Source organism: Mus caroli, unplaced genomic scaffold (genome assembly GCF_978045245.1).
Source record: "Mus caroli unplaced genomic scaffold, Mus_caroli_1 scaffold_10, whole genome shotgun sequence".
Classification (NCBI taxonomy): domain Eukaryota; kingdom Metazoa; phylum Chordata; class Mammalia; order Rodentia; family Muridae; genus Mus; species Mus caroli.
The window spans coordinates 12,340,756-12,365,326 of record NW_028227265.1 but is presented as its reverse complement, the minus strand read 5'-3'; the positions used below and the strand labels follow the sequence as shown (position 1 = coordinate 12,365,326).

At 47.9% G+C, this 24,571-nt stretch overlaps 1 protein-coding gene across 1 annotated transcript in view; it reads left to right on the top strand.

The window, feature by feature from the left end:
* The first annotated feature begins 4,448 nt into the window (after positions 1–4,448).
* The window catches only part of Bco1 (beta-carotene oxygenase 1), a 37,546-nt gene continuing 17,423 nt past the window's right edge, over positions 4,449–24,571 (top strand). Inside the window, exons 1-6 of the mRNA XM_029481013.2 lie at positions 4,449–4,686; positions 6,132–6,260; positions 13,804–13,933; positions 16,810–16,957; positions 18,990–19,137; positions 21,527–21,750. Coding sequence (XP_029336873.1) covers positions 4,623–4,686; positions 6,132–6,260; positions 13,804–13,933; positions 16,810–16,957; positions 18,990–19,137; positions 21,527–21,750 — 843 coding nt within the window. The 5' untranslated portion in view covers positions 4,449–4,622. The remainder of the gene's footprint in view (positions 4,687–6,131; positions 6,261–13,803; positions 13,934–16,809; positions 16,958–18,989; positions 19,138–21,526; positions 21,751–24,571) is intronic.

Genomic DNA, 24,571 nt, shown 5'->3' with positions numbered 1-24,571 from the left:
CCCATCTCTCCCTGTTTACTTGTTAACGTCACGAATCTGTGGCCTGTGGGATAGGTTGTCCCATAAAATGGGAGACAAACACCCCTTCCACTGCCCACATTACCAAGGTACTCCTGTGTTCAAAATTTCCACCCCATCATAGAGTATGATCCCTACTGCAAGTGCATAAATTGGCCAGGCCTCGGTGGCTTCCTCAACAACTCATGGGATGCAGTACTGGCTATGATGGGTCAGAGGTGATATACATTGAGGACAAACATTAGGTCACTGAGTCACTAAGTCACAGACACTAGGTCACTGAGAGTGAATCCCCTTCCATTAGCCCCAGCTCTCACAGTCTTCTTCCCTTCCAAGGGGGGTTGGTAGAAGCTTCTGGCTACCCCTCTAAGTACCTGATGCTCCCAGGGCGAACTGGGGCTTTGTACATGTCAAGCCATTATTCCTCTTGCAGAGGCAGATCCCACCAATGCATCTGTCTGGCCACTAAGGCAGCACTGACTGTTTGTGCTGTGGAGGAAGTCCAACTGCTGGGAATCGCTATCCTCTGAGCATAACAGCCACTGCCACCTTAATCAGAGTAGCTGTGACTGCCTTCGGTCAGTCTTCAACAAGGTCAGGCCTGTGGTCATTCCTTCACAGAGGGTAAGGGAATGACAGACGCTCCCGCTTGAGGTTGCAGTCACTCTCTCCCAATCTCCCTCCCGTACCCTCTTACCAGCGACACGTAATTCTGTTCCAGCTGCATGTGGTCTCTGGTAGTCCCGTAGTATGCAGGAGGTAGACGAGTAACTGTGGTGGGGAACCCGCCTAAGCATGCATGGGGAAACTCTCCTCTGTGCGTCACAGGGATTTTTGGAGATGTAGCAGGGGCTCATCCACATTCCTAAAATCATGGATTTGCCAAGCTAGAATCATAAGTTCTTATCTGGGTTGGATGGACATTTGTTCATGACTCTCGGGAAACTTTTTTTAATATAATGTGTGTGTGTGTGTGTGTGTGTGTGTGTGGTATGTGTGGTGTGTGTGGTATGTGGTGTGTATGTGTGTGTGGTATTGTGGTGAGTGGTGTGGTGTGTGTGTGTGTGTGTGGTGTGGTATGTGAGTGGTGTGGTGTGGTGTGTGTGTGTGGTGTGTGTTTTGGTGTGTGTGTGGTGTGTGAGTGGTATGTGTGTGTGTGTGTATGTGATGTGTTTTGGTGTGTCTGTGGTGTGGTGTGTGAGGGTGTGGTGTGGTGTGTGTGTGTGTGTGTGTGTGTGTATGTGATGTGTTTTGGTGTGTCTGTGGTGTGGTGTGTGAGGGTGGTGTGTGTGTGTGTGTGTGTGTGTGTCTAAGTGTGAGCAGAGGTCAGAGGACAACTTTTGGGGGTCAGTTTTCTCCTTCCATCATCTGGGTCCCAGGGATTGAGCTCCGACTTGGAAGCGAGGGCATTTACCCACTGAGCCATCTTGCTGGTCGACGTAGCTCAGGAATAACTGACTAGATTGCATCAAACAGCCTGCAGAAGGTCCTGGCACGAGGCACTTCTGTGCAAGGCCAATCTCTTCTCATTTTCCTCTTAGCAATTCCAGCCTTCATGCCTTAAGACCCGTGGACAATTCTCCTCTCCCTCCCTTCTTTTCCTGCCAGGCATTCTCTCCTTCAGGCTCCAGCCTGACAGGAAGCAATGCTTAACCCTCTCATGGTCAGAGTCCTCTGCGTGGGGGACGTTCTGGGGGACCTGAGACAGCCCAGTTCTTCCTCTGTTAGGACCTACTTCCTCATCGTCTCTGGTGTGCTGCACATAATCACCCTACAGGTCTTGGCTCAGTGGTGGAAGCCTGCTGTCTTGGCTCCTGTCCTCCCTGAGCACATAGTCTTGAGGATTTCCCATGCCTGTCATTTGCCTGCAGTGTGCAACAGGGGAGACTCACACTCATGGAGTGGATGAATGAGCAACTGAGTGTGTGGACAAATGCACGCTTTTGCCATTATCAGGTTTTGGCTTTTCTGATATCGTACCCTGTATTGGTTATTCTTACATAACACTAAAACTAGAGTCATTTGAAAGGAGAGAACCTCAATGCTTCCATAAGATGCACCTTAATTTTGTTTATTAGTGACTGATGGGGGAGGGGCCATCTCATGTGGGTGCTGCCAACCCTGGCTGATGGTCCTGGGTTCTATGAGAAAGCAGGTTGAGCAAGCCATGGGGAGCAAGCCAGTAAGTAGCACCCCTCCATGGCCTCTGCATCAGCTCCTGACTCCAGGTTCCTGCCCTGTTTGAGTTCCTGTCCTGACTGCCTTTGATAATAAACACGGAACATATCTTTATCAAAACAAACTCTTCCCACCTCAGTTTGCTTTTTGGTCATGGTGTTTTATCGTAACGATTGAACCCTAACTAAGACATGCCCCCTACACTATTTGTTAGTCATAATTGCCTCTGCCCCCTTAGTTACATGTGACATTATTTACTCTTCTGCTAGCTCAGTGCTATTAGCAGAACTGCTATTAGCAGGGGGGGGGGGGGGGAATAGTGTAAGGTGTGGGTGGGGAGTAGTGTAAGTTTTTTTCTTCTGAGCTCTTAGTGTATCCCAGATATACAAGGATGTAGCTTTTCATGGTTTGTAATAAATAATTCTGGCATGGATACATGTGTTTGGACATGACAGCAGCAGGTAGGTTATCCTGGGACTTACTGGAAATATGGAATAGTGAAAAAAAATTCCTCCTTAGTAGAGAGGGAAAAGATCATGGGTCTGGGGATTCTGATATCCATACATCCTGCTTCATAGCTATGGAAAAAAGAGACTCAGAGAGAGTAATGTGGCCCAGGCCTACAGGAACTGCAGCCCCATTTCATTCAAATTCACGGTCTCTTCCCTGGCTATGGGCTCCTCAGCTCCCGCTGTGCACAGTAGAGACATTCCTCAAACACGGGCCTCTGGTTCCACTAAGCTTCTGAGTCAGTGGATCTGGAGCCCAGCCCGGTGACAGCACTTTGCAAACTCTCACCAGGTGATGACAACATGCAGCCAGGGGAGGAAGCACAGCCTGTTCTAGAACGTTCTGAAACCCTGAACGACTCTCCGCTCAGCTCTCACCCTCCTTCCTCCACAGCTGGGCTATGTGAAGGCAAGCCCTGTGGCTCTCTCCTCCCTCTCTCCTCAAACTCTGCCTGTCTATCTGCCTCTCTCTCTCTCTCTCTCTCTCTCTCATGTGTGTGTGTGTGTGTGTGTGTGTGTGTGTGTGTGTGTGTGTGAGCTTGTCTATAGGCCAGAGGACAACTTTGGCAGTTGCCTTTTCTGGTACCATCCATCTTATCTATTTATTTTTGAACTCACCAAGGGGGCTAAGCCAGTTGGCCATCAGCTAAGGAGCTGCCTGCCTCAACCTCCTGACTACTGGGATTGTATACATGCAGCAGGCAGCAGGCAGTACCAGCCTTGGCTCCCCCCTCCCCCTTTCATTTAAACCCTGAATCCTGAGGGTTGAACTCAGGGTCTTGGGCAAGTCTAATATTCTACTGACTGATCCCTGTCTCCAACCCCAAAGCATCTTTAGTTTTATAATTTCTTTAATTACATAAGACAGGGAGATCATACATATTCACGAGGTGTTCTGTGGTGTTTTGATTCCTGTATATGTTGTGGAGTGTGGAAGCCTTCTGCTGCTCTTCTGGCTGAGGGCATCACTGTGAGCAGCAGGAACCAAGAATCCTCCAATTCCCACCCTATGCTCTCAAAAATGCAGTGTGGGTTTTAGTCTTTGGGTCCTCCCTCTTATCAGTCTGAGTTGAACTGAAGGGTTCCGGATGGACTGGCTATGCAGAAGGCCTCAGGGATCCTCCTGTCTCTGCCTCCCAGCTCTGGAATTCATTCAGGTGCTCTGGGCATAATTCAAAGCCTCTCTTGTGCACAGGCCCTGATGTTGTTTTGTGTTTTAATTATTCTTTGGTTCCCGATAAAGCCAAGTCTTTGTTTTCCCCATCTTTGTTTTTGGGCACATGACACATCTTTGAGCCCTCCTTCCAAAAAGAAAACCAATCAAGTGTCCATTGATATGATTTTTTTAAGAGTGGGAACGAACCAAACCCCAGGTTAAAATCAAAGCCTTCTCTGTGTTTGCAGAAGGCAAAGATGTCACCAGCCTACAACTTGCAATAGTGAGGTCAATGCCTTTGATGGTCCCCTCGCTTGAAGAGCCTTTGCTGATCCCAAATGCTGTTCTCTCTGCTCTAACCATAAATGCATCCAGTTCTCAGGATGGGCTAGCTCGGGCAAACTCAGCGGAACACACCAAATCATCTCCTCTGACTCAGAGCGGAGCCTTCCTTGGCTAAGCTAAAAGTGAAATCAGAGCAGAGGAGTTGGAAAAACATAATGGGATTAAAGATTAGCAGTAACACATGGCTTGGGAACTGACCTTTGACCTAACACACACACACTGTATAAACTACCCAGCAGCTTCCGGCAGCAGGCAGAAGCACCGGCCAGCTTGGGAAAGGGACACAGAGGAAGAGACAGAGTGTACAGGGACAGAGGAAGATGTCAAGGAGCAGAGAGCAGGAAGACAGGAGGCTTTGAGCACACGCGGCTTTGTCTATTCCAGTAACAACCTCCTTGCTGCCGCTCACCGGTTCCATGGAGATAATATTTGGCCGGAATAAGAAAGAACAGCTGGAGCCAGTTCAGGCCAAAGTGACAGGTGAGACTTCTGTATTTAGATGGGCATTTTCCCCACCCCCTCCCCCTCCCTTCATCCCCCACCCCCACCTCCACCTCCCCCGCCCCATGTTAGAAATTGCTTTTGGAAACATGGAAATCCATATATGGCAACAGGATGAGCCAGTATCCAGAAACAGTCTCTTTAACCAATAGGGTATGTTTCTACACGGTAACTCAGTGTCCACGGGGAGAGCAATTCTTTCTCACTGTCTCCAGAGGAGTGTTGGGAATGCTCCAATAGCCACGGTGCAAGTGAGGGAGACCAGAGGACAACTTGCAGGAGCTGGTTCTCGCCATCATGTCAGTCCCAGGGATGGAACCCAGGTTGTCAGGCTTGGCTGCAAGCCTCTTTCAGGCACTTATGACTACAGTGGATACTGGGAACTGAACTCAGGCCCTCCGGAACTGGAAGCAGTTAGGTACTGCATCATCTTTCCAAACCCTCTCTCTTTAAGCTTTCGTAAGACAAGATAGATGTCTCTCAGTCAGGGTTACCATCGCTGTAATAAAACACCCCAAACAAAGCAACTTGGGGGAGGAAAGGGCTTATTTGGCTTCCACTCTCTGCATCCTTGTTCATCATCTAAGAAAGTCAGGACAGGAACTCAGGGCAGGAACCTGGAAGCAGGGGCTGATGCAGAGGCCATGGGGAGTGCTTACCAGCTTGCACCCCGTGGCTCTCTCTTCATAGTTGATGGAGAGCGCTCCTGAAAGTGATCCTTCAAACTCAAACACCCTAAGGCTCAGGTGCCACCCTCAAGTCCACAATCACCTCATTATTTGAAGCAAGACCTCTCACCGACCTGGAACTTACCAGTTTGTCTAGACTGACTAACAAGTCCCAGGAATCCTCCTGCCTCTGCCTCCCCAGCACTGGGATAACAAGCCCATGTTATCCATCATGGCTGACCTTTTGTCACATGAGTTTGGAAGGCAAGCTCAGAGCCTCCTGCTTATGTGGTAAGCACTTTATCCACCTAACCATCTCCCCAGCCTCTAGAATATTCTCTCATGCTGTGAAGCATGGGACTCTGCCTGTAACCTCCAGAAAGCCACTGCTTCCCAGCTCTTAGCGGGCAAAGCACTTCTGTTCTGCACAGCTCAGGGCTGCAGCGCTGCTTCCGGCAAAATGTATTTGGAGAGCCTATTTGTCCATATCTTAATGGACAGTGGGCAACTTCAGAGTAGGGACAGCGTCTGTCCTCCTTGGTCCTCTTCAGTGCTAGCAAACTGTCTGCCCTGTTGTACCTTTTCTAGATAGGACCGTGGGATACACAGACAGATGATGAATAGTATATTCCGTGCACTCAGTTCCTTTTTTATGACCCTCCCCCATTCCATCCCCCCCACCCCCCACCCCTTTTTTTCGGAGACTTTTCAGTTTGGCTATGGAATCTGGCAACTAAACAGTTTATCCTTCCACAGGCAGCGTTCCAGCATGGCTGCAGGGGACCCTGCTCCGAAACGGGCCCGGGATGCACACAGTGGGGGAGAGCAAGTACAACCATTGGTTTGATGGCCTGGCCCTTCTCCACAGTTTCTCCATCAGAGATGGTAAGAGCCTGGCATGAGTTTGCTGTTGTCATGGTAACCGATACCAGGCTGAGTCCATGGCCTGAAGCAATAGGAAGTTTTTTGTTTGTTTGTTTGTTTTTTTGTTTTTTTTATCTCTGTCCATTCTGGAGGGTCAGAAGTCTGAAACTGACCTCACCGGGGAGATGCCCTAAGTATTGACCTCACCGGGGAGATGCCCTAAGTATTGGTAGGGTTGCTTTTCTTCTGGAAGCTCTGGGGAGAACACAGTGCCTTGCTTTCACACGACTTCAGACGGTGGCTGTACCCTTGGCTCCTGGCCACCTCCCTGTCTCAAACCAGGATTTACAGTCTTACGAGGACTCTATAATGCCACTGTAACCAGTCACACAACCCCCAAAGCTTTAGCTGAGTAAGGCTTACAAAGTCCCTCCCGTCACACAGATACTGCAGGGTTCAGCTGCAGGTGGATCCCGGTGAAAGAGTCATGCAGCCCCACTGCAAACGATTCTTTGGAAAGGGGCCAGGGTTTCTCATCATTTCATCTTAGGATGAAATCTCCATGGGATGAACAACACCCAGAAAGGGGACAAACTGGGAACTCAGACGTGCCTCTCTAATCAAAACCAGAAAAGGCTAGACTAAGAAGAAGCAAGCTGGGCACACCACTTGCCCTAACCATCATGGCTGTGTGTCTCTCCCATCGACAACCCAGTCCTCTAAGGGTCCTCAGATTGCCAGCCAGGCCTCTCGTCTCCTCTGGGATCCCCAAGGGCTCCCCACTGTGTAACAACGGAGACAGAAACACAGACTATCAAGTTTCTCCTACCTGATTCAGAAGAGACACGTGCAGGGAAACTGGGGTCAAGGGATAAAGAAGAAAATGGGGGGAGATGTTCATTTTGTTTTGAGTACTTTGTGGGGGTCTTTCATTCTTTAGATTTCTGTTTTATTTATTTTAATAACTCTCATACAGGTGTGTATCATGTTGAAGCCATCTTCTATTTTTTACACTCTCCTCTTCTCACCTTTCTCTTTTGTCTCCTAGACAGTTTCACTTCTGCTTTTGTTACATATGTGTGTGTGCATATATATGTATGTATATGTATATGATTTTATGTGACTCTGTGTGTATATCATGTATATATACATATGCATGTACATATATATGTATTGTATGTACATATATGTGTATGTATATGTATATTATTTTATGTGACTCTGTATACTCTATATATGTATGTGTGTACATATGTATGCATGCATGTATGTATATGATTTTATGTTATTCTATAAGATCCAGGGATCACAAATGAGAGGAAACATACAACATTCGTCTTTCTGAGGCTGATTTAAATCACTTAATAAAAGTCCCCCGCCTCCGTCCATCTCTCTGCACTTGACATAACTTCATTCTTTACAACTGAAAAGAAGTTGAATTGTATGAACACACTGTATTTTCCCTACCCATTCCTCAGATGTTGGACACCTAGGTGAGTCCCAGGACAGCTATTGTGAGAGAGCTGCAGTAAACACGGACATGCTGGTGTCCCCGGGGTGTGTAAACAGCCAGGAGGGTGTAGCTGGGTCATGTGGTAGATCTAGTTTTATGAGGTTTTTTTAAGATTTATTTTTAATGATGTGTATGTTCTTAGATCTGTGTGTGGGTATGTGCATGTGGGTGCAGTACCCTAGGCGTCCATAAGAGGGCGCCGGAGTTACAGGTGCTTAGGAACCACCCAACACCCACCTAGCACCGAACTCAGGTCCTCTATAAGAGCACCAAGCATTCTTAAATAAGGATCTACCTCTCCAGCCTTCATTTTTTACTTTTTGAGGAACCTCAAACTGACTTCGAGTGGTCAGACTGGTTTTCATTCCCACAGGAGTGGATCCTGGCCAGCCCTTGTAGGTTTCATGACTGCCGTTTTCTCTGAGGTTAGATGAACTCTCAGTGTAGCTTTGATTTCATTCTTCTGATGGCTAGTGAGGTTAGGCATCTTTTCATTTACAGGCATTTCGTAATGGTTTCCGTGCTTTGAAACTGATTTATTAGCGCATGTTGCTTTTAAGAAATCGAGGGCTAGGATGGTGTGGTGGTGCACACCTTTAATCTCAGCACCTGGGAAGCAGAAGTGTGTAGTGAGGATTTTGGTTTCTTTAAAAACACAGGGATATTATGGGACTATGTTTTTGTTTTAATTCCAGGTGTTGGGATATGAGGCTGTTTCACAGCAGGTGACTATGATTTGTCTGGTGCTATAGCAGGGGCGTGGTTTTACCAGCTGCAGATAATTCTGCAATTGTGTGATGTTTGGAGTTCTGGGAACTCGTCGGAAGGTCTATAAATGCTAGGGTCCTGGCTGTTTGGTTGGTGGTTGGATGCCATTGGTTATGGTTTGTTGAGTTGCCATGCACAAAGAAACAAAAAGAAGTTAGATATCCTGAGATCGGTTAGATATCCTGCCCCAAAGAACTCAATGCTCCTAATCAGCAGAAAGACGTCTAACAGTATTATCACCCCATTTCCCTTCTATCCTTTCTTCTCTCCTACCTAGTGTTACAGGGTTAAAGAGTAGAAGAAGGTGAATGAAAGAACCCACAAAGTAGCCAAAAGTCCAGCTACACAGAAGCAGCTGGGTCTCTGTGAGTTCAAGCCCAGCCTACAAAGTGAGTTCTAGGACAGCCAGGACTACATATCAACACTCTGTGTAAAAACAAAAACAAAACCTAGCAAAGACTAGATAAAGAGAAGCAGCAGAGAGGAGGGAAGGTAGAGAAGGGTAGAGAGTGGGTTCCTCTGTCTAAATCTAAAAGGACGTCAGAATAGAGAGCTTTGCTTAAAGCGGTTGGCAGTGGGTGATGTCAAGTCTCTCTCAGCAAAGAGACTGTTTCTGGGAGACAAAGTCACCCCACTGGGGTTTGAGTGTTGGTGTGCATGTGCAAGAGTGTGTGGTGTGGTGTGATACTCTCATGGGGGGATGTAGTGTATGCGTGTGTGTCTGGATATATGGGTACACACAAGTATATGTAGTGTGTGTTGTGTGTGTATGTGTGTGTACATATGTGTGGTGCATGTTGGGGGCAGTAAGAGGTGCACATGTGTGTGTGTGTGTTAGAAGTATAGGTAGACACTGTATGTGTGGTGTGAGTCAGGGTGTATGGGTGTACACAGCATGTGTGGTGTGTATTGGAGTGTGTTGAGTGAACACAAATGTGTGTGGTGTGTGTCTAAGTATGTGGGTGTATGTGTACGTGTTGGGGAATGTACATGTATGCATGTGTTGTTACATGCTGGGATATGTGGGCATTCACAAGTATGTGTAGTGTGTGTCAGAGTAGGTGAGTGCACACATGTGTGTTTGGTTTTTGTATGTATATACCCACATTCTTGCCTTAATCACAAAGCTTTCAGACTTGACCCCGTTATTGAAGACACCAAGCAGGAGATTTCTGTCTACTGTGTCCCTTCATATGGGGTGTAGGACTTGTGACAGCAGGCTAGCAGTGACTTGGTGACTTTAAGGCTCCAACATCAGCCTTGAGCATTTCCAGAGCTACTTTCTCTCAGGGCTTCCAGTGCTCTGGGATCCCACAGCTCCATGTTTATAGGAAGTGTGTGGTCAGGCCTGAGAGTTTACATTTCAAGTGAAAAGAATTCCTCTCTTATGCCAAGCATCCTGGGGCAGGGGTGCAAAAACCTTAGCCAGTGCCATGTGGATGGTGGCATCTAGAAGGTGTAACCAAAGAAGGACAGACCAGCTCTAAAGTGGGTCCTTGTTCAGGGCAGCGCTTGGCTGAGAACCTACATCAGGCTCAACACTCCCCCCACCCACACACACACAAGTTTCCAGCCTTAAACATCAAGAGTCCTCCTTGACCATCTAGAATTTCTGCAGCCAGCATCCATGTATAAGATATTTCTATCACTGGGACAAAAGCAGCCTACAGTGGAAGAAAGGGTTTATTTGGGGCTCACAGTTTGTCAGGGAAAGCCTGCTGGCAGGAGAGCGAGACACTGGTCATTAGTGCAGCCACAGTTGGGAAGTAGAGAGACGAATGCTCAGCACACTTTCCTCAACATTCCAGTCAAACCCCCAGCCAATAGGATGGCCCTACCCACATTCAGAATGGATCTTTCCTCCTCAGTTAAACCTGTCTGAAAACAGCCTCTGAGATCTGACCAGAGGTCTGTCTCCTAGGGCATTCTGAAGTTGACAGTGACAGAGAACCATCAGAACATGCCTGCTGTGTGCCCTGTGGCCAGACGCCTCATGGCATCTTACCTCATTGAAACTGCCGACTTTAGGAGCGGGAGAGATGGTTGCCTGATGCTGGCTACAATCACGTTAGGCTGGTGTTACTATGACAGGCTTTATCCTCCTTATGTGGAAAATGGACGTGGCTTCCATAGAAATGTACACTCAGTCCTCTGCAGAAAGATATGAAAATACACCCAAAGGTACAGCCATCGATGCTGTTAGAAGTCACCAGAGTGATCACAAGGGAGAGGGCTTGTCATTGCATGAGGCACTCTCATATCCTCCTTATTAACTCAGACACCACCTGTATGAGTGTATTATTAGTAGAGTTCAACTAGCTGTATTGCTGTGTTTGGACCCTGCTTGTGAGTGGCCATTTCTGTGTTCATTACCAGCGTAGGAATCCATTACTGCTCAACAGTAATGCAGTTTACTCGATTGAACCTCTCTGTACCTCAGTTTTATTGGTGAGAATGGTCACATTTGTATTGCATGTGTTAAGAGAGTTTACATTCAAGTGTTTATAACTTCTCTTATGTTGTTGTTGATTGGCAACTTAGGTTTATTTTTAAATATTTATTTGTTTTATTTATATAAGTACACTGTAGCTGTCTTCAGACACACCAGAAGAGAGCATCAAATCCCATTATAGATGGTTATGAGCCACCATGGGATTGCTGGGAATTGAACTCGGGATCTCTGGAAAAGCAGCCAGTGCTTTTAACCATTGAGCCATCTCTTCAACCCCAACACCTTAGGTTTTTTTTCATTCAAAACATTTCTTTATTTTTAACTTTTTATTGATCCTTTGTGAGTTTCACATCATCCACTCCAATCCCACTCACTCATCTTCCCATCTCTTTGTATCTGCCCTCCATACTTGCAACCTCGCCCTCAAAAGATAAAGAAATAATAATCATCTTGCTATGAACGCTACAGTGTGTCATGTGTGTTACATACTGTAGCTTTCATAGCAAGGTTATTACTGTTTTTCTTTTGTGTGTCATGTGTGTGACATAGTATGCCCTTTTGTCCAAACATCGTTACTTGCAAATGTTTATAAATGTATCTTTTATTTGCCTGTATAGTAAGTGTAGTCTCTGAAGCTTACTGCCTCTGTCTGCTAACCTAGGTCTAGTCCTGGGAGCTTCTACCCTCCATACAATCTAATCTAGGCTTAGATTGTTTTCAGCCTCTGAGACTTGCTGCTGAATAAGCTCACCCTTTCTAGCTCTACTTGAACTCTGACTGGCTGGTCAGCTCAGCAGTTCTGGCTCAAAACTCCTCTGCACACTGATTCAATCTGGCTTCTCTCAGCTTTTCCTGAATTTCTCTGCTTAGCCTCATAATAACTTTGTCAATATGTTGTAATCTTCTGGCTCCTTCTCATTCTCTGGCTCATTCTGTCTTCACCTGTATCTAGTTTGCTCTCTCTCACTGCAGCCTGACTCTCTATAACTACTTGTCCTAGTAAAACTGCCTCCTCTTCTCCTTCTCTGCACTGCTCTCTTAAGTAGCTTTCCTTTCCTCTCTCTTCTCAGGAGAGTTGGGCAGATCCTGTTCTGTCAAATCTTTCTCTGATTCACCATTTTGTCTGCCACTCAATTAGAAGTCGCTTTCAAACATGGGTGTTTCCTTCTACAAACTAACTTTGCCTTTAGTGTTTGGGATTAAAGGTGTGTACTAAGAGCTTAGCCACACCCAACTAGAAACATCCTTTCTTCTTCTTCTTCTTCTTCTTCTTCTTCTTCTTCTTCTTCTTCTTCTTCTTCTTCTTCTTCTTCTTCTTCTTCTTCTTCTTCTTTTTTTCCAGTAAATAACATAGGCTCGGGGTCCACAGTGTTGTGATCTAATACCCTGCAACAAATGTTCATTGTAATGAGTTATTGGTCCTGTTCTAGGCTTTTGGCTTCTGTGACACTATCAACACTCCCTAGAACTCCTCTCAGATATCCTGTTGTTGCCCTGTGTCATGTATATTCTGCAGCTTTCAATCTGCAGGACCAGGCCCTCAACTCAAAGCCCTAGATCTGGGCCTGGATGGTAGCTAAGTTGATCAGCCAGCCAGCTCTCCCTTACCCATACCACCAGAGACAGTTCTCCAGCACTGCTCTGGCTAGGTCACCTAATGCCACAACCGGCAAGGGGGCAGGGCCTACTCTCCAGCTCTCATGACCTTGAGGCAAACTCAGCTACATCCCCAACACCAGAGCCAGCTCCACTGTGCTGTGCAGACAAGGGTCAGGGCTGCTATCCTGAGTGCTGCAGTTGGGGAGGGACAGGGCCAGCTCTCCCTCCACCTGTCGAGGGGCAGAGTGGAAGGGGCAGAATATTTCATTTTATATTTCATTTATGTGTGTGTGTGTGTGTGTGTGTGTACAAATACACGTGTGTGTGGGGCGGGGCAGAGGGTGCTTTCCTTCCACCGTGTGGGTTCTAGGGACCAAACTTAGGTCATCAAACTTGACATCAGTGCCTTTATGCACAGAGCCATCTCCCCCACATTCCCTTCTCATCTTTTACTTTATCTTACTCCATCTCTATAACCCACCAAGTCTAGTTAGTGCGGCCCATATATGCAAACGGTCATATGTCATATATGCCAGGTGGTCCTCTGAAGCCTAGGATCACACCTTTAAAGAGAACTGACTCCCTCTCCCTCTCCCTCTTTTTCTCTCCCTCTCCTTGCAGCCCACAACTGCCAATCACTCTTCATCTAGGAGTGGAGGGTTGTGAGCCCATGTCTATGCATGTCGACTGTCTTGATGTCATGCAGGCAAACAGTCACCAAGTCCCTGAGTTCAGCAGTTCTCTTGAGTCTGGAATGCACTGTTTCACTCTGTCCTCCCAGCCTCTGGCTCTTAAAATCAGGGTCATCCTCTCCCTCCCCTCCTACTTTGACTTCCTTCCCATTCCCCTCCCCCTCCTCTTCCCCCTCCCCCACTCCCTTCCCATCTCTCTCTCCCTCTCCCTCTCTCTCTACCTCTACCTTCCACTCCCCTTCCTTCCCCCTCCCCAACTCACTCCCTTCTTGTCTCCCTCTCCCTCCCCTTCCCCTCCATCTCTCCCTCTCCTACCCCTCCCCCTTCTCTCTCTGACACACATCCACTTTTTTAAAATATGTGTGCAAATGAACTTACACTTCAAACGCCCTTCTCACTGTAGTCCACGCTTGCATGAAAGAGGCTGGTCAGGGTCAACCAACCTCCCTCTGGACCCCAGTAAAGCCCCTAGAATGGCTGACATCAATGTCATAGGTCCCCCAAAGGTGTCAGGCTGACAAGTCTCTGCTTCTGTTTCAGGGGAGGTCTTCTACCGGAGCAAATACCTGCAGAGTGACACCTACATCGCCAACATCGAGGCCAACAGAATCGTGGTGTCTGAGTTCGGAACCATGGCCTACCCAGACCCCTGCAAAAACATCTTTTCCAAGTAACAGTCCCTTCTGGATCTTGGCAAATTCATCCTTTATGGATATTTCTAATGCTCAGAACAGCGCACATTTTCTCCCCTATTAGTTTTCTTTGGGGGACAGATTAAAACCCCCAGCTGAAACCACGTGGCCGGCCTGTGACCACAGATGCCGTATGATTCTTGATCAGTGATAGCGAGGGAAGCGAAGAGCACTTGACAAATCATCAGGTGTTCACCTGCCTGGCTGGTGGGAGAGGGTTTGGGCATGATCAGTCAAAGTTACAAATGTGTGTTCCCTTAGGTCTAGAGATATACTTGCTCGAGTCTGAAGTAACAAATAGACAAAGTTATTCCTGGCTATGTCATTTGTTATGATAAAAGCTGCAACCAACCTAAATGTCCTTGCCAGCAGACTGGTTGGACACACAACAGCAAAAGTGTTTAAGAAAGCGCCTCAGTGAGGCTGAAAGGCATGAGGCTGCTAGCTCATGCTACTGTACAAATCAATCCTAAGGTATAGCAAGTTCAACAGTTGTTGATGATGATGAGGATGTTGATGATGTTGATGATGTTGTTTTAAAGCAGGGTAGGGCTGGTATCTTAGGATTTCTATTACTAGGGGGAAAACTGACCATGGCCAAAAAGTAAGTTGAAGAAGAAGCTTACACTTCCACATTGCTGTTTATCACCAAGGAAGTTAGGACAGGAACTCAAACAGGGCAGGAACCTGGACGCAAGGACTGATGCAGAGGTCATGGAGGGATGCTGCCTACTGGCTGGCTCCTCATGGCTTGCTCAACCTGCTTTCTTATAGGACCTAGGACCACCATTCCAGGGATGGCACCACCCACAATGAGCTGGGCCCTCCCCCACTGATCACTAATTGAGAAAATGCCTTACAGCTGGATCTCATGGAAACATTTGCTTAATTGGAGCTCCTTCCTCTCTGAGGACTCTAGCTTGTGACAAGTAGACACACATGAGCAGCCAGGACAGCTGGGGAGATGATCGGTGGGTCAGAGCACTTGTTGAGAGAAAGCACGGAGTCCTGAGTTCAAGTCCCCAGAACTAAGCATGGTCACAACATGCCTGTAGTCTCAGTGCAGCAGTCTGCAGCCAGCCAGCCTAGCTCCGGGTCTAATCAGAGACCTTGCCTCAAGAGAGTGTGAGAGAGAGTGAGAGGCAGAGCAGTGGATGTCTGCTTCTGGTCCTCTGTGCATATGTGCACAGGTACACGGACCTGCACACAAATGAACTATACACACACACAAACATATACACACATATGCACACATTCACAGACACATACACATACACATACACACGTACACACACATACACATATCCACACATACACATATGCACACATACCCCTCTCATACACACATATACATGAACACATACACACATGAACGAACACATACACACATATATACACACACATGCACACACACACACCTCTTTCTCAAAGCAAGGCACATAAGTGCATTCTGGGTTCAGGGAGGGAAAAGGCAGAAGAAGTCTAGATGTATTTTTGCTTGTGCAGGGAGGGCATAAAGAGATCCCAGAGGAGAGTCAAGGGGGTGGGAAGCTGAGGAACAGCAGGGTGGGGAGATTTTTCTGGAACACATCTGAAGTCATCTGGGTTATGAAGCAGATGTGTGTGTGTGTATTACACATTCAACAATTAAATTCTTATCTAGAGAGTCAGGCCTGCTCTCCCTATCTCCCTTCAGATACACTTCAGAGAGCTATGGAAAGATTTAGGGTGGATTGCCAAAGATAGGAAAACTGCTTCTGCTCTTCTGAGGCTGACATCATCTTTCCCTGGAACAGGGCGACTTGCCCTTGCAGATGGGGCTGAGCTGGGGTGTCGTCAACAGAGAGAAGGGAGTGGGCCTGAAGGACTTTCAAAGCCTTACCTGGAGGAGACTCCCTGCAGTGATTTCCTCTGTCGCTAGGGGGAGCACCACTCAACGCTTGCATCCAGTCTTTGCCATTTGTACCACTCAAACCCCCTTGGGTTCTCTTCCTGTTTGCAGTTTGCCATTTGGTGAAACGCACCCCGAGTCTTAACGAACATGAGCTTTTTTCCCTCTTTTTTTGCCAAAAATGAATTACAAGGCTGAGGATGGAGCTCAGTTAGTAGAACGTTCCCACAAAGCCCTGGGTTTGATCGCCAGCACAAGCTTAAACCAGACCAGCGCTCCAGGTCTGGACAGAGTCTCTGATTAAACTTGGAGCTAAGCTCTCTGCCAGCGAGTCCCCAGCAATCCCACTGTCTCTGGTCACACAGCCTTTGGGTTGCTGGCATGTGTGTGACCATGCCTAGTCACACACTCAGAAGGTGGAGGCAGGATAATCAGAAGTTCAAGGATATCCTTGGGTACATAGCAAGTTTGAGGCTAGCCTGGGATGAATGAAACCTTGTTTCAAAAGAAAAAAAAAAAAAAAAGAACAAACAAACAAACCCACAAATAATTTCTTGAACAAATTTTAAATACTCAGCAGGGATTCAGATCTTGCCAGAGCAGAGATTAGCTCTTTTACTAGGTTTGTATTATGGGTACAAGTCTGATATCTATATGGCTACTTAAAATAGTTGGAAGCATCCCGGTTCCTGCTGGCTCTAGCTGAATAGACCCCTGCACTCCTAACACTCAGGAGGAGAGTGGTGTGGCCACACTGCCCCAGCACCTCACTTGCTGCCTGACTCCATGTTGTGGATTGTGCAGGGGACCTCATACCTGGGTCCCCTAGATTCCTCAAGTGACCCATTGATACCTAGAGTCTTCTCTCCGCCGCTGAAGCAGGACATGTTAAATGGTGAGAAGGCAGAACTTCCCAGCCGGCCAGGCACAGCCACGAACGCGGCCTGTTTTCTCTCTTTCCAGAGCTTTCTCCTACTTGTCTCACACCATCCCCGACTTCACAGACAACTGTCTGATCAACATCATGAAATGTGGAGAAGACTTCTATGCGACCACGGAGACCAACTACATCAGGAAAATCGACCCGCAGACCCTAGAGACCTTGGAGAAGGTATGGTAGGCTTACAGTCAGTGTCCATTCCTGACCTGCAAGCTGCCCACAAACCTTCTCTACTGTCTCAGCTGCCTCAGCATGGTGCTCTGCATGGTGTCCATCTTTGTGCCTGCCCTCAATCCCACTGACTCTTATTTACAGCACAGTCATGTGTGGTTTAAGTACATTTCAGTTAACTATAGGACACATGCATGTGTAATGGGGATCCCAAAGATGGTTCTACCTAACGACACTGTAGCTATTTTATCGGATAAACTCCATGATGTCTATGTGGTGAAATCGCCTCATGACAACTTTTTCATATGTTCCCATAGGGCCGAGAGATGGCTCAGTGGTTAAAAACATGTACCGCACTCTTTCAGATGATCTGAGTTCAGCTCTTAGCACCCAGGCTATAACTTGTAACTCCAGCTCCAGGGAAATCCGGTGCCCTCTTCTGGCCTGTGTGGGTACTGCACATGCTCGCACACGCACATACACTTTTTAAAAAATATATAGAAACAAACCTATAGAACATATTCTCGCCAGGCGTGGTGGTGCACGCCTTTAATCCCAGCACTCGGGAGGCAGAGGCAAGCGAATTTCTGAGTTCGAGGCCAGCCTGGTCTACAGAGTGAGTTCCAGGACGTCCAGAACTATACAGAGAAACCCTGTCTCGAAAAGCAGGGGGAAAAAAAAAAACATATCCTCGCCCCTAAAAGTGGTATAGACTTAAGTGGCTTAAAATAACAGAGCCCTATTGTCTTGAATTTATGGAAGACACAATTCTAAATCCAATATGTAGAGCCAGGCTCTGGCAGGTTTTAGAGGGTCTCCTTTCTGTTCCTCCCAGGTCCTGAACTTCTCGCCGGTCCTCGGCGTTCCTCAGCTCATAGACATATCACTTGACCTCAATCCCATGGTGTTCCCTTTGTGTCTGTGTGTTCCAATTCCCCGTGTTCTATAAGCACGCAAGCCCACGTGGTACAGCGTCATCTTGTGGTGATTACATATTCAAAGATGCTACTGTCACGTGAGATCACATTCACAAGCGCTGGGGTTAGGACTTGCTTTTGAATGTTTGAAAGATGGTACAACTCAAAATCCTATCTGTAGTTCTTATTGGACCCAGGGTGTTCTACCCAGGGTGACCTGCAGAGGGAGGTATTACTCAGAGAGCAAGGGCACCAGCAGACAGAACCGCTTCCTGGGAAGCACGGGGCTAACATTCCCCTGAAAATCAATAGATCCCCGGGTCAGTTTGCTCCAGCTAGCTGTTCAAAGCCACAGTGATGTCATTAGGCACTTGAGCGATCTGCTAAATTGAATACCTATCTTAGCCGGGAAATTACGTCCAGTTCCTTGTAAACTAGGTGGCAAGGGTCCAACTGATGCATGCTGGGAAATACCGGAAGGGCCAGAGCCCGACCTAACTCTTGTGTTGTCCTGGAGAAGGGCAAACAGCTAGAGCCGCCATCCCAAGGTTCTCAGGCTGTGGTCCGTTCTGAGCAGGGGTCATCGTTCAATTTGTTAGTAGAATTCCTGCTTTAAGTAAATGGTTTTAGATGCTCTGTTTCCAGAGTATAATCATGAGAGGCATGGAGAGCTGCGTCTCTGTCTCTGTGGACTCCCAACAGGGGTGAATTGAAAGGACTTCATAGGCTCAACACAGAGAAGTAGCTGAGACTGGCTGGAAGTTGGTGATCTAGCTACCTTCACCATGGCTTCCAGCCTTCTTTCGTGAGGCAACCCGTCTCTATGCTGAGGATCCTGACAAACCAGCAAGTGGGATGGGAGCCACAGGCACAAAAACAAACAAAACATTGTGGCTCACTAGCTCCCCACAACCGACTTCTGCCGCAGAAGAAATATAAGCTCATATCCGGTCATGAGACTAGACGTTTCTTAAAAGGTGAATTATGCCTTTTTTCCTCTCAGTCAAGAGATATTCAAAGAGATCTACCCTCGTTCTACACCTAGGCCAAGTAAGGTGTTCACGGGATCCCATCTCCTCGTCTTTACAAAACTGAGTGGCTATTGTATTTTACAGGTTGACTACCGGAAGTATGTGGCGGTAAACCTGGCTACCTCGCACCCTCATTATGACGAGGCTGGGAATGTCCTTAACATGGGCACATCCATCGTGGACAAAGGGAGAACAAAATACGTGATATTTAAGATCCCTGCCACAGTGCCAGGTAAGTCTCACTAGGGATCTAACAAAGGCAGCTGGGCGACCCTGACTGAAGAGTCAGGATTTGTGCTTGTGACACATTTTATAGATTATTCAGATGACCTTTAAGTCAGTTTTGTCATTTAGTCGGAGGCAGAGGTTCTGTGGGGGGAGAACTCAATTTTCTCCTTTAAACATAAAAGAGATATTTCTGAGATTATTTTGGACAAAAGAAAAAATACTGACACTATTTTAACTTAATGACACTATTTTAACTTACTGATTTTTAGGCTCCAATTCATTTTATCTACCCACCCACCCATCCACTCACCTGTGTATCCTTCAGTCTACCTGTTCACCTACTTACCAGCCCTCTCATCCATCCATCCAACTAGTCATTTATCCATCCAACTAGTCATTTATCCATCCATCTATTCATCTATCCATCCATCTATGCATTGATCTACTTGCCTGTCACTCAACCATCCATCTCATTCATCCATTCACCTACCCCCAATCCATCCATCCATCTATCCATCCATCCATCCATCCATCTATCCATCCATCCATCCATCCATCCATTTATCCACCTATCCATCCATCCATACACACAACCACCTATTTACCTATACACAGATCCACACAACCATCCATCCACCTGCCTATGTGTTCAATCATCTATCTATCCACCCATCTATCTAGCCTGTTCTAACCTTTTCCCTAGCTACTAGTTTAGTCATTTTAAAAAGTCTCCTGGCAAACTTTTTTCATATGCCAAGATTGTGCCACCCCCTCTATCCTGCAGCCAGGCTCCCAGGGCTGTTGGGGTGCTCAGCCCTTGCTGGGATCCACTCCAAATCCACACCCTGTTCCCAGAGCCTCTGGACCTCCTCCTCTCAGGGCCGGGTCCTGGAGCAAAGCCCAGGCCAGTGATTGCGTGTTCCCGAGGGGGAAGAGGGTGAGGCTCCCAACCTATGTTTGTCTAGGACCCTCCTGGTTGCCACACCCAGCAGATGAAGCCTTCATGGGTGTTTGACCTGACCTTCTGGCCTAGGGAACACGTTTATTATATCTGTGACCCTGATAGCACCTGCCTGCTCCCTACCCCTACCTGCTGTAGAAAACTATCCAGCTGTGAAAGAAGCTGGGAGCACAGCTCCCCCTAGATCAAAAGGTGCCATGAATATAATTAAGTGAAATTGAAGTTATTTAAGATAAAGAAGGTTCAGTCCAGCATCTTAGAGTTCAGTCTGGGGTCTTCCAGCAGTTTTTTTTTTGCTGCCTTATATCACAGGAGACTGTGAGGCTCAGATTAGGTGACATGGCATTGGTCGCATGGCTTTCCAGAGCTGGGACATCATGCAAGAGAGGGGGCAGGGCATTCTTGCTCTGCATGCCAGACCTGGCTTTGTGTTCCTCTTCATTTTCGGAGAAAACTAGCCCACAGCCCCACGGAGTCCCCTCCCACCAGCCAGCTGTTTACAGTGTGCACAGGTGGCCACAGAGAGGTGGGGACATTGACAAGGAACTCATTATAAACCAGCCCCAGGACTGGGTGGGGAGGCCTTTGGCCTAGGGCTGATTCATGCTTACAAAGGACTGGGAAAACAGAGCACACACACACACACACACACACACACAGAGCCACGACCTTCAGTGCCAGCCGAGGCCCATGAACTGTGGTTAGAACAGAGGTCCAGTATGGACCTCCCACCCCTCCCCCGTGCCCTACCACTTGTTTTTCTGGGTATTCCATCACCCCACCCCCCAATAGCTCAGGAAGAAGTCAGCTATGACTTGTGTCATTGTGATAGGCCATCACCTCATTTGCCCATCTGTGAAATGGACACCATACAGCTTTGCTGAATTGCCATAGTCCATGCAAATAAAGTTCCCCCATCCTTCGATGGAAGCATGGCCCTGTCTGTTTTATTTTATGTATGTGAGTGCACTGTAGCTGTGCAGATGGTTGTGGGCTATCATGTGGTTGTTGGGAGTTGATTTTAGGACCTCTGCTTGCTCCGGTCTACCCCACTCACTTTGGTTCCTGCTTGCTCTGGCCCAAAAATGAATTTATTATTATACATAAGTACACTGTAGCTGTCTTCAGACACACCAGAAGAAGGCGTCAGATCTCATTACAGGTGGTTGTGAGCCACCATGTGGTTGCTGGGAATTGAACTCAGGACCTTTGGAAGAGCAGTCAGTGCTCTTACCTGCTGAGCCATCTCGCCAGTCTCCAAGTCTATTTTATAACGGCTGGAACTCCAGAGTTCACCACAACCTGTGGACTCTAGTGGGAGTCTCTCAGTATCCAGGCCTGTGGGTTCTTTGTTGACAGTTCTCCTGAGAACACAGTCAGGCTGTGGCTGATAGTATTATCCAGCTAGATTTCCACGTTTGCTCTTCTCCAGGCAGCAAGAAGAAAGGGAAGAGTCCCGTGAAGCACGCGGAAGTTTTCTGCTCCATTCCCTCGCGCTCGCTGCTCTCTCCCAGCTACTACCACAGCTTTGGTGTCACGGAGAACTATGTGGTGTTTCTGGAGCAGCCTTTTAAGTTGGATATCCTCAAGATGGCCACCGCATACATGAGGGGAGTGAGCTGGGCTTCCTGTATGTCCTTCGACAGGGAGGACAAGGTGAGGCCTTCCTGCCTGTCTACCCCACCCCCAGAACACTGACAGGGAGGCCACCCTGAGGGATGCATATGGGCTATTGACTGCCGTGTAGCCCCGTTGCAGGCAGCTGCCACCATCTAGAGAGTTCTGCTGTTGGGGTGGATCATTAGAGTGGTCCTGAGTTAGGGCATCCTTACTTCCAAATGCAGACTGTCCTGGGAAACAGATGTGATCTTGGGCAGACAAAATCCCCCAAACTATCCACAGATGCACAGTCACTATGGGTTCAAGTCCTCGTCCATAGCTGGGACCTACATAGCCTCTACCATCCGTTGGGAGGGCTCCTCAGCACCTCTCCCCTCTCATTGTACAGTCTTGGGCGGCTTAGTGAGTCCTGGGTACCAGTGAGCTTACACATCAGGATGACACTGGGCCCATAGATGTGGAGTGAAACCATCTCCTTCAGTCAGAGGCACATGCGTGTTCTATGCACATGCAGATGATCATGTACATGTATGTGCATGCATGGGTGGATGTTAAACACATGTCTATGTATGTCTGTGTGTATTTATTTGCTGTTGCTGCTTTTGACAAATGTCCAGCGATTCTCAGTCTTAACTATTCATATAACACACCAGGATAGAAAGCCACACACAAAATCCCTTTCCTGGGCTGGCGATGTAGCTCAGCTGGTAGGGTGCTGGCTGGCCGAGCATACACGAAGCCTTGGGTTCAATTCCCAGGACTGTATAAATTGGGCGTAGAGGTGCGTGCCTGCAATCCCAGAACGCAGAGGAGGCAGAGACAGGAGAATCAGGAGTTTAAGGTCATCCTTTGCGACACAGCAAGTCCAAGGCCAGCCTGGGCTACCTGGGATCTTATCTCAAAGTAATATTTGTTTAAAAATCCATTTCCCATCAGGCTCCCCACCATCTTCCCTCCCTCTCCTTCCCCTCTCTGCTCCCCATTCTGAAGAAAGTCACCATTATCTATTGGCTGCCCATGTCAGAATTTGTGGATACTCACCCACTTCCATTTATAGGAACCAATATGCTGGCTAGCCACCCTCTTTAACACCACCCTCTGTCTCCCCAGGAGAAGGAGGAGTTAGATGAGGTCCACCACTGATAATACCCTTCTAGAAATTTCTCAGAATAGCATTCAAGGGCTCTGTTGACCATCCTCAGTCCCCTCACATGTCTCTCTCTCACTCCTTGCTTATTCTAGGTGTCTTCTCTGATGTCTGACTGCTGAGGGGCCTCCTGGTGTTTTGTTCTTCTGAGAATAAGATGGCTTCCTCCCTCACTGGTCTAGATCCCCAAGCCTTCTTTCCTGATCCTATCTGTTGTGCTTTATAAAAAAGAAGAAGAAGCCAGGGATATGTTTGGTGAAGGCTCAGGGGAAGGGGGTGTCTTTGCAGGCCCACGCTGAGGCACACTTCCCCCTGAGGTACCCGCCATAAGATAGAGTGGTACAGAGAGAGGCAGAGAGAGAGAGAGAGAGAGAGAGAGAGAGAGAGACTGGCCATGAGCACGCAGAGAAAGAGTTGGGGAGGAAATGGGAAGAGAAGGGACAGAGGGGGAAAAAGCTAAGAGAACAAGAGAAGAGAGGAAAGAGGAGGGGGCAAACAGCCCCTTTTATAGTGAGTCAGGTGGACGTGGCTATTGCCAGGCAACTGTGGGGCGGAGCCTAGAAGATATGCCAACACTAGCTGCAGGAAATCCCTGGCTGGTTTTTTCTAGCTACCAACCCTACTTTGTTTTTCTTGAGAGTGCCCTTCATCTTTAATGTATTCCAGATTTCATATTTCTCGTGGGGTCCATCCTGCTCACATTACAGTCGCTATGGTTCTCAAAGAAGTGCCCAGTATCAGAAGGGCCTTGGTATTTGTAGAGTGAATGAACAGAACAGGGGCGTCAACTCAAGATGAATACACTCTGTAGACATCTTCAGAGATTCTGGGGTTCTCCTACTGCCACGACCTTGGAGATCAGGAACCCTGGGATCTGTAACTGTGGGGAGGCCCCGGACCAGAGGGTCCCAAGCTCCAGAAGTCAACTGGGAGTAAATTCATAGAAATCCAAGTGTCCAGCTTGGGGCTGGAATCACAGCAAAGAAACTGTCTAAACCAATCACTCAAGTGCTTACCTGTCCTCGATGACACGCCCCGCCCCATGACGTCACAGCTCTCCTCCGTGGCCTCTGGGGGAGGGGGAGAAAACAACCAGACCAAAGAAGCCACCTCCACCCTCCTCCCTCAGGAAGGTAGTTTAGCCAGAACTGCCAGAAGAGATAACAGAGAAAGGAGTGGACAGGGAGAGGGAGGAGGGAGAAGGGAGGGGGAGGGAGAAGGAGGGGGGAAAGGTTGTATCAGACAAATATCTGACCTGTAGAAACGGCTCATTATCGCCCAGGATGATATTAGATATTAGCCTGATCACACACAGTCAGGCCACCTGGGGCAGATGCAGCTCCCTAGCCGGTCCTGGGTCCACTCCCCTACAGCCCTGAGGACAGGGTGGGTGGCTTTAGCTAGCAGCCCTGGGAAGCAGGCTCTGCATTGCAGGACACCAGAGAGAGGACCAAAGGACTCCAGCCTCAGCTGGAACCTGGCACCGACCTTCTACCGGCATGACTATTCCCAGGAAACCTATCTGGAACCACAACAATGCTCTCTTGGCGCCCTCCCCAAAGGCTGCCCAGCCACCTTGGTGGCAGAGCTGCCCTCCTGTGGCCTGTATGTCACAGAAATGCTGCTGCAGGCCTGCTCCATTCACAGAAGGCTTTGCCTGCCTGTCAGGATGACAGCATTTTGTTTTGTTTTCATGTTTACTTTCTTGTG